The sequence below is a fragment of the Lathamus discolor genome, chromosome 4 (genome assembly GCF_037157495.1).
Source record: "Lathamus discolor isolate bLatDis1 chromosome 4, bLatDis1.hap1, whole genome shotgun sequence".
Lineage (NCBI taxonomy): Eukaryota > Metazoa > Chordata > Aves > Psittaciformes > Psittacidae > Lathamus > Lathamus discolor.
In genome coordinates, this window is record NC_088887.1 from 52,088,539 (window position 1) to 52,103,462 (window position 14,924).

Genomic DNA, 14,924 nt, shown 5'->3' on the forward strand with positions numbered 1-14,924 from the left:
AGGCTTTTGTTAATTTTTCAGAGTGTTAATTGTGCATCACCCTGAGTTTGCCCCAAGACAGGCCCTGCAAGAAATGGATGTGGTTTTTTTCCTACTAGATGTAAAAATGCCATAGTGTAATTGCAGAAAAACTACTGGGGGATCAGGGAGGAAAAAAAAGAAGACGAAAGATTTCAAGGCATTTTTCCCTCTAAATACATGGGGCAAAAAGCACATTAATTATCCTCGCTAAAAATACCCAACCAAAATATTTTATCTGTACTAGGATCTACTTCAAACTAAGTTCTACAACCACAGCTGCAAGAGAACAGTGCTGAAAACTGTATGACAAGAATTATTGACTAGGAAACCTCCTCAGCACTGTTTTGAAAACTATGCTGAAGACAATATGATGTGCAGCTTTTTTACTTTCCTGTTTTCCTAAAATACTACGCATGAAAGATGTGAAAACATAGCTCTTGGTAAGCATTTGGCCTAGTAGCCAAATTTGAGCCCTGCCTACAGGGAAATACTGTAATTTGGGAAAATGTTAATTGAAGCAATCAGAATATTTTGATCTGCTGTGTCATGAGTGACAGAAAATGGATATGAATTGTGTGCATGGTTGTATGTTTACCTCCAAACTGGAACAAAGTTCTGTGGTATAACATGAGGTCTAATAATCTCTTTGCTTAAATGGACCAAACTTGCTGTAAACATATCCAGTATCCAGTATCCAGCAACATGTATTTTGAGATACCAAGCTGAAGGATCTGAAAAATCAATCCATCCTGGTGGCTGTTTTCTTGTGAAAGCTCATCTCTTTAACTTCATACAGCTGGACAGACGAAAAGTTGACGTTGCTCCTGAAATTAAGTGGGGAAGGAAACTTTTCCGTTTTGGAGGAAATGTTAGTATGCACACATGCTTTGCAGGGAAAAGCCTTTCAAAATAAACTGTGCTGACATCTGCTTGTTTTATGTCTCCCCTGTGCTTTTGAAGTTAACAGCAATGCGCAGTGCTGAGCAACTGAGGAGGTGCAGGGATCTGCACCAAGCCTTTGAGACAGAAGTGCCAAGGAATGCCTGGAGCAAAAAGCCGCTTGGGAAAATAAGGGTTGGGAGGGATTCAGAATCTTTCTGGATTGCTTAAAACACATATGAAAATGGTGCTACTTTGTTTCAGTGGGTGACTACAAGGGACAATTCAAAGTACGTTGCTGCTTTACCAATATTTTATTAAAAATTGATAGGACACTACTTGTTCTGCAAAAGCTGAGTGGTAAGAAATTTTTACTGGAGATTTTGCTTGCAAAAATAAATGGCAGGAGAAGCTCCTAACTTCAACCATATAAATAAAATACATGTAAAAGTTTTTTGTCAGGCTTCTTGAGAAGTGATAGCAATCACAATGGTCAGGTCCTACCTTGATGTAGAAGTTATTGTCTTGAATGCTGAAAGACATCTTCTTTTCATTATAGGGTTTCCATGGCAACTGCATCCTCCCAGGTTCTAATTCCTGAAATTAATCTCAACGACACTTTCGATACCTTCGCACTTGATTTTACCAGGGAGAAGAAATTGTTGGAATGCCTTGATTATCTTACAGGTAATTTTTTTCTCAAGGTGCTGCTAACATTTGTTCCTCTCATAATAGCAGTGATTGGATTGTCATTTCTCTCTGTGGTCAGTTAACTTCGGCTGACTGCCAGGTGCCCACCAAGCCACTCTCTCACTCCACTTCCTTAGTAAGATGGGATGATCAAATAAGATTAAAAGCTTGTGGACTGAGATAAGGACAGGGAGATCACTCCACAATTAATGCTATAGGCAGAACAGACTCAGCTTGGGGAACATTAATGTAATTTATTGACAGTCAATTGTAAAAGTAGGATACTGAGAAATAAAAATAAAGGCAAAAACATTTTCCCCCACCCCATCTTCTCAGGCTCCACTTCCAGTTCTTCTACCTCCGCCCCCCCCAGGTAGCACACAGAGATGGAGAATGCGGGTTGCAGTCAGTTCATCACAGATCATCTCTAACACTCCTTTGTCCTCACTCTCTTCTGCTCTGTCATGGGCTTCCTCCCACACAATGCAATTCATCATGAACATCTCCAACATGGGGACTTCCGACAGGCTGCAGTTCTCCAAGAGCTGCTCCAGCATGGGTCCTTTCCATGCGATACAGTCCTGTAGCAATGGACTTCTCCATTGTGGGTCCCCATGGTCCATGATTCCTGCTGGAAAACTCGCTCCTGCATGGACTTCACCTCCTGCAGGCTGCAGCTTCCTTCATGGCATATCCACCTACTCGAATGTGGGTCCTCTACAGGCTGCAGTGTGGATATCTGCTCCACCGTGGACCTCTGTAGGCCGCAATGGGACAGCCCGCCTCAACATGATCTGCACCACGGGCTGCAGGAGAATCTCTGCTTTGGTGGCTGGAGCACCTCCTCTCCTCCTTCTTCATGGACCTTGGTGTTTGCAGAGCTGTTTCTCTCATATTTTCTCACTCCTCTTTCTCTCAGCTGCTGTACAACCTCGTTTACCCTGTCTTAAATATGTTATCACATTGGCATTACCAGCATCAGTGATGGGCAGCAGTGGGTCTGCCTTAGAACTGGCTGTGTCTAACATGGGGTCAGCACTGGTCATTTCACCCAGAAGTCGCCGCTGCAGCCCAACCACCACCAAAACCTTGCCACATAAATTCAACACTTTCCCTCTTAATCCTGGATATATTACCCCCAGCAGCCCCAGAAAGTCCCAGGAAACATTAGGTGCTACAGAGCACAACTGGGATGCATTTCCTACCTCCTCTCCTTGCATTCCTCCCCACAAGGGTGTGGGCAAGGGAGAGTGAGAAATGGTTAAATGCCACTGCAGCGGACTGAAATGAAGGAACAGCTGGAGCTCAGCCTGGAGCAGCCAGCGGAGGAAGAGCAGAGACCAAATCCCATTTCCCAGGGGACAGATGCTCCACATGTTACCCTTTCCTTTGGGGCTGCCTCCTCGCTGTGGCAGATTTCAGCCTGGCACATTTCACATAAGCAACGAGGAGCTGCTCAATTAACATCAAGGGCTCAGCACTGAAAGATGTTTTCTCATGCCAATGACATTGTGTACTTAAAGCACCACAGAGCTGGAGGACCTCTGTGTCTGGGACTAGAGAGCACACAGTGTGCTCTGTGCTGGGGTGTGGGGTGAGCTCTCCACAGAGCAGAGCCCCAGCTCACTTATGGGAGAGCTTTGTCCTGAAGAAGCCAGCAGGTTTAGACGCTCAGTGAAGGCCTGAGTAATGTGCCATCTTAGTGACTCACACAAAGATACAAATTACTGTAATTTAGGCTGTTTGGATTTCAGTGCCAGAATAGAACAGTTCATTCCAGTTCAATTGAAAACAGAAGAGAGTCAGGGTAGGTTTTCCTTTTGCCCTTTGAAGCATCTGCTGTTAACAGCTAGAATTTGCAATGAAAGTCACAAAGCACTGTTTGAAAACCACTTGAAAACATTTCCTGGACCTATTCTCTTTGCCCAGTTTGCAGGAGATATACCTGTGTTATTTCAGAAGAATATGAGAACATGGAAACTCCCCATTGCCAACTACTGGATCTTTTCCATTCAGAGGTCTGACTTCTGGCTTTTCTTCAGAGGAAGGGCAGAGAGTCTGGGTTTTCAGCCTGCAGAAGAGAAGGCTTAGAGGAGACCTCATTGTGGCCTTTCAATACTTATAGGGGGCTTGTAAGAAAGATGGGGACAAACTTTTAGTAGGACCTGTTGTGATAGGACAAGGGGTAATGGTTTTAAACTAAAGAAGGGTAGAGTCAGATTATATGTAAGGCAGATTTTTTTTTTTTACAGAGGGTGATGAAACACTGGAGCAGGTTGCTTAGAGAGGTGGTGGATGCCCTATCCCTGGGAACATTCAAGGCCAGGCTGGACAGGGCTCTGAGAAACCTGGTCTGCTTGAAAATACCGCTGCTCATTGCAGGAGAGGGCTGGAATACATGACCTTTGAAGGTCCTTCCAACCTAAACTACTTAATGAATAAGTGAACAGATGAATGCTGGGAAGAACAAGACTGTCTGCCTGCACAGATGAGTACCCCCCATGCCTTATAGATCTGTGGGATTCTTGCCATATCTGAAAGAGAGATTTTATCTGCAAGAAATATCTGTATCACTGTGTAACTGATGAATACAATTAGTGTTTAACACATACTTAAGTAAATAATGCATAACAATAATGTGGTGAGAGTCATTTGAGCTTTTTATACAGCACCAGTGAAATGTTATGATGTCTGCCTCTCCCCAAAGTCTACTGGAATTTTGCCACTATGCTGAGTATTCACCACCAAAATTACAAAAAGCCAAGGAAATTAAAGGAATTATTAATAAAAAGCCAGACTTATTTGCCCTAACCTAAGAATTTACTGGTAAAATAATCAGTCTAAGCTTCCTTTATAGTCAAAGAAGAGAAATAACCACCTTATTTTAAGGCACATATATATCAGGTCAGTTCACTCCATTCTGGAGGTGCCTGCTTCTCCCTATTGACTTCAAACAGATACTAGAGAGACTCAAATAAAGATAATTATGCTTTAGATCTTTAAAGTTATACAAGGTGAATTCTACCTAGTAGTCTGTTCTCACACTCCCCAGGTCTTCTCCTGTTTGTACGTCATATGGGAATACTGCCAGCCTAACTGCTATACACTACAGAAAATGAAGGTTGTATCTATCTGTTCCAAAACAAAGGGTCATCTTACTAAAAGGATCCTTTCCGTGCTCCATCATGCTGGCTGTGTCATTTACACAACTTCTTTTCTGCCTTCTTCCTACCTCATCTGTACTTTTGAAAAATTGCTTAAATTGCAGTCTAAGGAAACTTGCAAATGTATCTAGCAGTTTGGTTGTTTTTTCCTAATCTAGCAATTTTATCCTTGACCTTGATAGCCAGTGAAGAACAGTTGGCTCTGTCTTTGTGCTTTTTTCTTTATGTTAATAAATACCATATAGCTGCAATGGCAAAATCCAAAACACGTGTCTGAATTATCTGAGCACAAAATACAGCCGATGCAGACAGTTAAAATACATTTATGTAAATATATGTATATATGTGATGTATATGGTATATGTATAGTCCCAACAGTTTAATGCTCTTCATTATTCTTTATTGTTGCTCAGAAACTCTGGAGGAAGATTTATTTTGTTTTACCCCTTTTGGATTGGTGCATGGAGTCTTCATAGATCTTAAACTGAAAACTTTGTGACAGAGTGAATTGGCCTTTACTTTTATCATGTTTCACAGTTAAGTAAAATGAAGACCATTTGTAAGTCCTAGTGGTACACCTATGTTGTGAATTAAGTGAAGAAGACTATCTTATATAGAGTCTATGATCTTTACTGCTTCTGAACAAAATGTCAAAGCCTAAATTCCAGCTTCATCCTCTCTTCTGTCACTTGTCTTTGAAGCAGCTGACCTTGGCTGTCTTCTGGAGATTTTCTTGCTTCTTCCCAGGGTTCCCTTTTTCAGGTCGTCTTCGTTCTCCATCTCCCCAACCCCACTTTTCAATGTGACACATTGAAATTTCCATCATTCTTTCTTCCTAGGCTAGTTCCTTCCCAAATATAAATTTAATTAGTTTGTGCTTATCATTTACACAGCTGTCTGTCAAAAGTTTCTACTATCCAAATGAAAATCTTCGAATTCTCTCTGAAAGTTTCCAGACAGACATTGAAATGTCAAGCTTAGTATATTAAAACAATACCCTTAATCTTCCTCTGACTTCTATTCTCTGTATATATAGCCTTGATGTCTTTTGAAAACTTTCTTATCTCACCAGTTGTTCAAGCTCTTCATCTGGAACTCATCTTTTCCTAAACGTATATCTAGCTATATTCAGGCAACGCTTATGACTTGCAAACTCTCTGCACAGTATTACTGACATAAGGACATCTTTTATCCATTGTGAATCAAAAATACTTGTTCCATGTCTTAAAACTTTGAAATCAATAGCAGGAACATCTATTCTTTGACCTTAAAATTTGTCCTTCTTCAGAAATCCCATCTGAAACTATGATAAATTTTCTTCATTACTTTAGCTATGATGGCACAAAGAAATATGTATTGCCTAGCGTGTGCCAGTAGTTTTTTCACATGAAAGCAACTTCATTCTTGAAATCCTTTACAACCTGTTATTCCTCTTAACTCTTTCAGTATTAGAAGATCAAAAACTACCTCCAGCCAGTGCAGTCTCATGCTTTGGGTATAATCTCTTCTCATTCTGTTCTTCTTGAACAGTTCTGATCTACCCAAAACCTATGTCCAGATGGTTGCATGACTGAGCTGTGCCAACTCATACATGACATGCTACTAATACGTCAAATTTGTATACGCATCTGATGTAACTGTGCCTTTCAAATTCCTGCATGCTGGTTCAGTCCAGTGTGGAGCCAGTAATAAACAGCTGAGAGAAGTGCAGAGCAGTTTGCTTAACTCCCTCGTGTTCATACCAGCAAGAGGATGGCTTAGATCTTCCTTTTTCACTCAGTTTCAAAAACTATAAGGAGCCCTTACAAAGTCAGTCACCCCATGACAGCAGGGAGGTGGAGACTGAGCAAACAAAACAAAATTGAGATGGTTTTAGTCAATCTTTGTGGCCCTGCGATGAGAGGATGTAGATGTAGTCTCAATAGCCACCCACGAGCTGCTGGATTCATGCTTGGATTCACCGGTGAGAGGTTGCAGCTTCCCTAAACTGTGTCTCAGGTGTACAGACCATGTGTCTGCTTTAGAGCAAAGGCCATGCAGATGACACTGAAAGGAGGGTTAGACTGACCTGGTTGAAAGGGGAAAGTATGCTCACAAGGTCAGTTAATGCTGGGAGCAAATTCTAAAAACTGCTTTTCAAATATTAATTGTTGCCTTTCAGGCACTTCATATGTGGTTTCTGATTTCTTAAGTGTGCCTGTGAAGTTTTGAGTCATACAAATGAACTGAAACAGCCTTCAGCAATGATTTTCTCTCTTGTAACAGAGTGTTGATTCGTGAATACAGGTGGATGAAGTAAGACTGGCTGAAGCATTCACCAGTCTCAGATACTTGCTCTGATCCTCTATGGAGACTGTCACCCCATGACCAAGGAGATTCATAGATGTTAGGAAGCAATTCATTAAACCACTTTCATTGTGTCTTGCTAAGTCTGCTAGCACTGATTCCAGTTTCCCTCACCGCAGAGTGCTGTAAATTTGGGGTTTTCAAGAGCTGCTTCACTTTTTTCAGCTCTCCCAGACACTGAGTAGGAGTTTGTAGACAGGAGGCTGCCAATAACTGAGATTATTGACAGCTTCTGTTGTCAAATTTCAGTCGTGTTTAGTGCTCAGTGCTCTGTTGTCACCCTGAAATGGACTGGAAAGGCTCAGGGGCAATCACTGCTTCTCCACCAGGAAACAGGACTGAATGGTAGATAGGAGGCTTTCTGTATTCCACTGCTGTGCTGGAAGCATGCTGGGCTTCCCTTTCCCAGGCAGTGGTGGAGCACACACAAGTCAAGGCCACACTGGCGAAGTTGTTGGTTCAGCCTTGGCATGGCTTTGGAGGCTCTGTAGAGCTTTCCCTGTGGCACCTGAGCTGTGTAAATCAGCACTAGTAAATTTGATAAGCAAATCACACCCTATCAAATGAAATAATGAAGATAACCGATTAAGGTCAGTCTCTTTAATTGCATTACAGTTTTACTCTCTCCAAAGGTGTGTATGCTTTGGAAGGATGAATTTGTCAGTCAGACTTCTATATTATTTTGGAAGTCGTAATAAAATATTTGCATGTTGACTTCCGTGCCTGTCTGCAGGAGCAGCAGGTGTATTTTGGTTTATTCTGAGTGGTTTATGAAATGGGTGGTGCTAAAGAGCTGATTTTCATGCAGTGGAGTCTGAGGTGGGTGTGGGTTAATCACAAGAACAAGTGAAAAGACATCCTGCTTAGGGCAAATATCTTTTTTTTCTGTCATTCTTATTACATGAAGGCCTGTAGATCTCCAGCCATAAGGCCAGACAGGAGTACCTATGAAGAAAGAACTTAGGCTGCCATTTTCAAAGGAGCTGAAGACATGTAGATGCTGTTGAAATGCAGCTTACAGTTCATTACACTTTCAGTAATTGTTGCTTTCTATAAATTAATATTTATTATCTGTGTTGTAGTAAAAACAAGTACATTTCTCAGGTAAAAGGTTTTGCTCTGTTAGGTGCAGGAGGTGACTGAAGGCTAGTTGGATACTAGCACACAAAAAAATGCATTCACTTCTATATTAGCAATTTTTTCCCCCCTTTTTTTTTTTTTTGCCTTCGAAGGACGGGCAAAATACGAAAATGAAGCCTCAGCTTGGGCAGGGGGTGGGCCAGAAGCTCCAGTGATTGTTCTGCTGGGTACATTTTTGAAACATAGCTGATAGGACCAATGCAGTGCCGCATAGCTCTCAAAGCAGTTTGTTGGCCTCAGTTAGAGCACAGCCTCTAAGCTCAAGCACTAATCTTTCCTGAAGATTGTGGGGTTTTTTCCTCCTTTTGTTTATATTCCCCTCCTGGATAACTGTTCTTATTTTAGTTCATTTCTCTCTCTCTCTTTGTTAATACCCATCTGTCCCAAGCATTCCTCTGCCTCGTTAAAAAAAAAAAAAAAAAAGGAAAGAAAAGAAAAAAAAAAAAAAAAAAAGACATGGATAACGTTCTGTGCTACAATATTTAGAGCATCACAAATCATGGCCATATCATGAAACACATTTGAACATTTCCTTATGCCCCATGGTTGAAAGAGGCTGCTTGGAAATGCATCTGCACTGGAATCCTTGGGAACATACAGCAATAAACCACAGACATGAGCTATAAAAATTATTAATGGAAAGTAAAATAGAAGCTTCATAAAAATATGATGTTGCGAAAGTGAAGGTAGAATTCCTTCATAGGGACTGTTTTTGAGACAATTCTTTGTGACTCACAGAAATTAAAGTACTGGCAGCAAAACCACAATTCAAAGTGGCCTTCCTTTTTGTTTAATACAGGCATATTTTAGTTGTTTCAGCTTGAGTGCACTCATTCCTCACTCTGTGACAGCTGGGAGGAATACTATTAGGCACAAGGATTTTAATGTTTTGGGGTTTTTTTCATTATGGTGGCATGTAGGGAACATAATTAGGAGTGAAGCTGCCTCCAAAACAAGCGTGCAGGAAGGCTCACCAGTCATTCAAAGAAAAACTCATTGATTCCTTATTTAGGTGTGTGGCTTTGTAAGGAATGCAAACAAGGAAAATTTAGGCCTAGGAAGTTTGCCTCAGGTTTCACTTCTTTAAATAGGTCTTTAAAACAAACCTATGTGTTAATATGGGAGAAGAATGTGCAGCTTGCTACCCAGGGATCTTACTTGTTGATTAAGAAAAAAAAAACAACCCAACAAACCAAAAAACAAAACACCAGAGGGTTAACTTTTAATGAAAGTGTTCGGATTGTTTTCTAAAATTATCTGATCAGCAATGACGTTGAAGATGAGGTTGTAATAGTCCTACAGTCATGATGTTATGATAAGAACTCTCTATGTAAGGCTGAAAAAAATGGAGTTGTAAAGTCAACAGGAATTTATGCATCTGTATCAGAAAGGATAGTGTCGTGGTTTAAACCCAACCACAAACCTCTTTTACTCACTCCCCCCCCTTCTTGCCCTCCCCCTGCTTCTGGAGGGACGGAGAGGAGAATCAAAAAGAATGCAACTCCCACGGGTTGAGATAAGAACAGTTTAGTAACTAAGGTATAACACAAATCACTACTGCTACCACCAATAATAATAGTGCTAAAGGAAATAACAAGAGGAAAGAATACAACACCTCAACACCAGCCGACCAATAACTCACCCCACTCCCCCCAGCCAAGCACCGACTGATACCTCCTCCAACCCTGCAGTCCCTCTACCCCTTCCGGGTCACTCCCCGTTACATCCTGGGCATGACGTGCTGTGGTATGGAATACCTCTCTGGCTAGTTTGGGTCAGGTGTCCTGTCTCTACTTCCTCCCGGCCTCCCCTCCTCCCTGGCAGAGCATGAGGCTCAGAAAGTCCTTGGCCAGACCAAACATTCGAGCAGCAACTGAAAACATCAGCGTTATCACCACTGTTCCAAGGCCAAAAGATCAAAACACAGCACTGTACTAGCTCCTAAGAAGGAGAAGAATGACTGCTGCTGCTCAACCCAGGACAGATAGCTACAAAATAATAAATAAAAATGAACTTGTAGAGAGGAGAAGGTTGAGCGTGAAGGCCTGAGTGTTTAGAAACTTCCCCAAAATTCTATTTTCTAAATACCATTTATGCTACCCTCTGATAAGATAGGCTAGGCAAACACTGCTTTCAAGTCAACAGTGAAGAGTGTTGACTCTCCCTCTTGACATATGCATCAATGAAACTTTGATAGTTTTGGTATCGTGGTCAGAACAATCCTAGAAAGAGTAGCATGTCAGTTGTACCCATTTGATTACAGTTTAATGTGACCACAAACATCACTTGTGCTACAGCATCTAAAACTAAAGCTGCTTTAATACAAAACATTTCCAAAATCTGGAATTCCTAGGTGGCTATATTGATAGTAAAAATTGCTTTGCTGCAATTTCTTAATAACCAAAGTTGCTGCTGGAATAAGCAAAAAGGTTTTGAAAATTCTGTTGGATGCCATAGCTACAAACTCATACATCAGATGCATCCCCTATCTCAAGTGAGAACATAAAGATTTTATAGATTGTATCAATAAGCCTCCTCTGTTGTATCTCACAGCTCCCAACCCACCCACCATTCGAGAAGAGCTCTGTACAGCTTCTTATGATACCATTACTGTCCACTGGACATCAGATGACGAGTTCAGCGTGGTCTCTTATGAGCTGCAGTACACCATCTTCACTGGACAAGCTAATGTTGTTAGTAAGTATAAACATCTGTTTTCTAGTTCTGTTTCCTTTTTGTTTCTCTGTAAAGCAAGGGCCTTTAAGTATAAATGTATGTCAAGGACAAAATTAAAAAGTATTTTCTGGGAAGATATAATGACAAAATTTTAAATTCAAACCAATAATATTTTCAAAAGAATTTCAAATGTAGAATTAATCCAGTTAAGATTTCTTGTGTCTTTCCTGGAATTGCTATGTTGTGGGAGATTTCAAAGAGTGAAACCAGCACATATTCCCAAAAGCCCAAGTATTGTCTGTGTTAACAGGACTTGTCTCTTGTGTCCTAGGTCCCTGTGTGCAGATGCAGCAGGGACAAAGACCTCAGTTCCTTTGTCTGGGCAAGTCAGGCACTCGGGAGCCTATGTTGAACCCGTCATTAGTCAGAACTGCAGCCCCATTGTCATTTAGATAACCTTGACACTTGGACCTTTGTCACAAATACAGCCTAAGTCCTTCCCTCTGATTTTTACGGACTTCGAGGCTACAAAGCACTGGTATCAGTATACTCTAAGGCAGCAAACTTCAGTGGAACAACAATTAATATGGTAACTTTGTTTGACTTGTAATTACATTAATAATCATTGCTTTATATTTGTATTGCAGCACATTTTTTATTAAATGCACTCCCTGTTTTGAATCTGTGGCTTTCCTTAATGAACAAACTTGCTGATTATTCCTTGGATTCTTTTGTTGTTAAATAGCTATTCCTCTGAGAAAAAAATACTTTCTAATCTTTGGCCGGGAAGTCAGCATTTCTGGGTTCAGTGCAAAGTGATCATTGATTATGAATTTGGAGAAGTCATTTAACTTCTTCCTGTTCCCTGTATGTTTAATGGGAATACCAGTAACTAACACATATTTGCTTTATGAAACAAGGATCCTGAAACAAACCAAATCAATCAAAAGGTGGAGTTTGTTCAGTCAATGTGCATTTAAATTGTGAATAAACAAAAACTCATTGCCACAGAGGGTTGTGGGTCTCAGTTCAAGAGATGACTAGACAGATCACACAAGAGAAATCCACTGCGAACAATGGAGTGCAGAGACTTCCTTCTGGCTCAGGAAGTCCCAGAGCTGTGAGCTATTGAGGTCTGCCAGATCATGGTGAGAAATGATGGCTGTGTGCTTTTCTTGTTCCTTAACACCTTCCTACACTCTTGCTTTGTCCACCACCAGATACCTCAGCCACTCACTGAGCTAGACAGGCTTAGTTCTGATCCAGTGCAGAAATGTTTTTCTTCTTACAAAATTCACTGAGATACTTTGATGAAAGTCAGTGCTGCGGACATGTTTACATACTTTATAGAAAAATGTATGATCTATGCCAATTTCAGTAATGAACTGAACTTCTGCATTGGCACCTTTGTTGCTGCATGCACCTCATTTTATCACTAAATTGGAGTTATTTTTCCAAGCCATCTGAAAGGCCGTCTGAAGATTCATGTGCTGGCATTTTAACACCATTTTTAAGTAGCGTACTGTGAATATAATTTGGTATTCAGGATTGACTAAAAAGTAAGGTGAACTATTGAAAATTTGATCAGTGTTTTGCCAAAACCTCCATTTCGTATTTCACTAAACAACCTGATTTTAAACACTTCAAAAATTAGACTGCTGGAAAGATGAAATAAACTTCAACACATGATCCTTCATCTGAGCAAGCTGGATAACGTAAAAGATCTATTAATAATTTGGAACAAGTTGAAGCAAGGTAGATGAGCAAGGAAAAGCTTCTCTGATTAATCACTACTAAGCAGGCAGGACTTAATGACAACATAGTTCATTGCTTGTTTTCTAACCATTTTTATCTATGGCTTTATGCTAGAAGATTTTATGCAAGTCAGTTACTGGCCCTATGTGTGAACACAGCAGCAGAAAGTTGTGCCATTTCCACACCTCTATGATGTCAGGTTTTACTCTTTGCTTACTAGTGAATAAATAACAAGGTATTAATGTTTAGGCTGTATTGTAGGTTTCCCATTTGGAGGTGAAAGCTTTGATCTGCAAAACATTTATCAGTCTACTTTCAGAGATGCAAGATGATAATTTTGGGGTATAGCATGAAGTGCTCAGTGTGAAGTCTGAATTCTCATTTTACTGCTTTGCAGAAATTGTGTCATTAAAAATTTGAAGAGAGAACAAATTAACACTGTAAGAAACTTTGTTTACAAAATGCTCTGAAGACCTTAAGTCACAGTAGGAAGAAATGAAAGAACTGGCCGTTTTTCTTTGCTTCTTTCTCTCTCTTTTTCTTAATGTACAGCTCCTACACAAATATCCTGGCTGTTAGTTTCAATTTAATTGAAAGATATAATATTAACCCAAATTCTGTACATGGTTACATGTATGTGGAAGTGTTTTATAAATGTTGTAAAGCTTTTTTTTTAATCTCATTATTTAATGTAGACTTGAACACCTCCAATTGGGGTGTTCCTGCCAAATCTAACTGTTTCAGATCTGCCCAGGTTTCTAACACATGAGACTCTCCCAGTTCATTCCAACTTCCACTGGTACTGGAAATTCACCCACTAATGTCCTGATTTTGCTCAGAATACTGCTTGGGTATTTCTTTGCATTGCTGCATTATACTTTTTGTCCTGCAGAAGGGTCTAATATCCCAACTTCCAGAAATTACTTTACAAGATTTAGCCTCAAATATTGGAGTGTACTGTAGTAGTGTGGTTGAACATGGAGAGCTATTTCCACTGTAAGTAGCATTAGCAGGCACTGAACTGCAGCCTTCATGGTATCATGAACTGGTGCTAGGTGATATTTAATTTTTTTTTAATCCTGTTTTCATGAAATAGATTTTGGATTAGCAGAAATTTCTCTTGATATATGTCATTTGCATGCGTTGCATACAATTATTTTTAAAATTTATTTATTCCTCTGTCATGTCCCCAAAATTTTCCATTAGTATTGTGTGTTGCCTGTAGCAGATAATGTAAACAGGTTCATAGAGTGTCTTCAGTTCTGTGTTTTTATAGCTGTGAATTAGCCACAAGGGAGTAGCTGGAGTACTGCATTAAACCAACAAGCTGTTTTCCCCTGAGACAATAGGAATCACTTTGCATACATACTCACCTACTGTGCTAATGGAGGCTGTTATTTTGGAATTCTTTCTTAAAACCACATAGCCAGCCTGACTGCACTTTCCACTTCTCAGTACATTTCTCCCACCAGAGGCATATATCATTCAGAGATTGCTAAGAATTCAGTAACAAAAACAAGCAATGCTATGTTTTTCTAGTGTATTTTCTATCCAACATAATCAACTATATTCTTTTTTATTAACTGAAAAATTGGAGGGTCAACATTTGATGGAAAAGATCCAAATAGAGTACTTCATTTTGAATCCTATTTCATACAGGAAAGATTATTTCCAAATGTGGCCAAACTGCTTGGCTATAGTGCTTGGCAGCCCTGTTCTGTGCATAAGAGCAATACAGAACTTTAAATTAAGCAGGCTTTTAACTAAAGCAGTTGTTCTCAGAGTTACACATTTGCATTTCTGAGAGGCAGCTAATCACCTGCAATCTGCATATTGTAAAGGCTTTTAAAATGACTTTGTCACTATCTAGCTAACATGCATTATAATTTCATTATCCCATTTCAATAGATTTTCAAGTATTCATTGAGCACGCATTTTTTTAACATCATAGGTTTGCTTTAGGGTGCTTCAGGAAGGTTAAATTTTAAACACCCAGTGTTTTACTGTGATACAAGATGTCTTCAAGAAAAACACGTCTCTTCAAGACAAAAAGCAGTAAATAATTATTTCCTGGTAAATTAGGTTACTTAGTTACATCGGCTAAATACTGAAAGTCACAGTATTAAGGATACAGTGCATTGTCAGAACCTTGTCAGTGTTACATGATAAGGTTACTCTTCATGTAAGATAGGATAACATTTTGTTGAAGGAACTAAGACAGTTAGGAGCCCAAGCATCCAGGAATAATCTATT

At 40.0% G+C, this 14,924-nt stretch overlaps 1 protein-coding gene across 4 annotated transcripts in view; it reads left to right on the plus strand.

The window, feature by feature from the left end:
* MID1 (midline 1) overlaps positions 1-14,924 on the plus strand; it is a 247,560-nt gene that overhangs the window by 220,913 nt on the left and 11,723 nt on the right. For all 4 annotated transcript variants that reach the window (XM_065677459.1, XM_065677461.1, XM_065677458.1 and 1 more), the window contains exons 6-7: positions 1,460-1,587; positions 10,794-10,937. In XM_065677459.1, the coding sequence (XP_065533531.1) occupies positions 1,460-1,587; positions 10,794-10,937 (272 nt within the window). The remainder of the gene's footprint in view (positions 1-1,459; positions 1,588-10,793; positions 10,938-14,924) is intronic.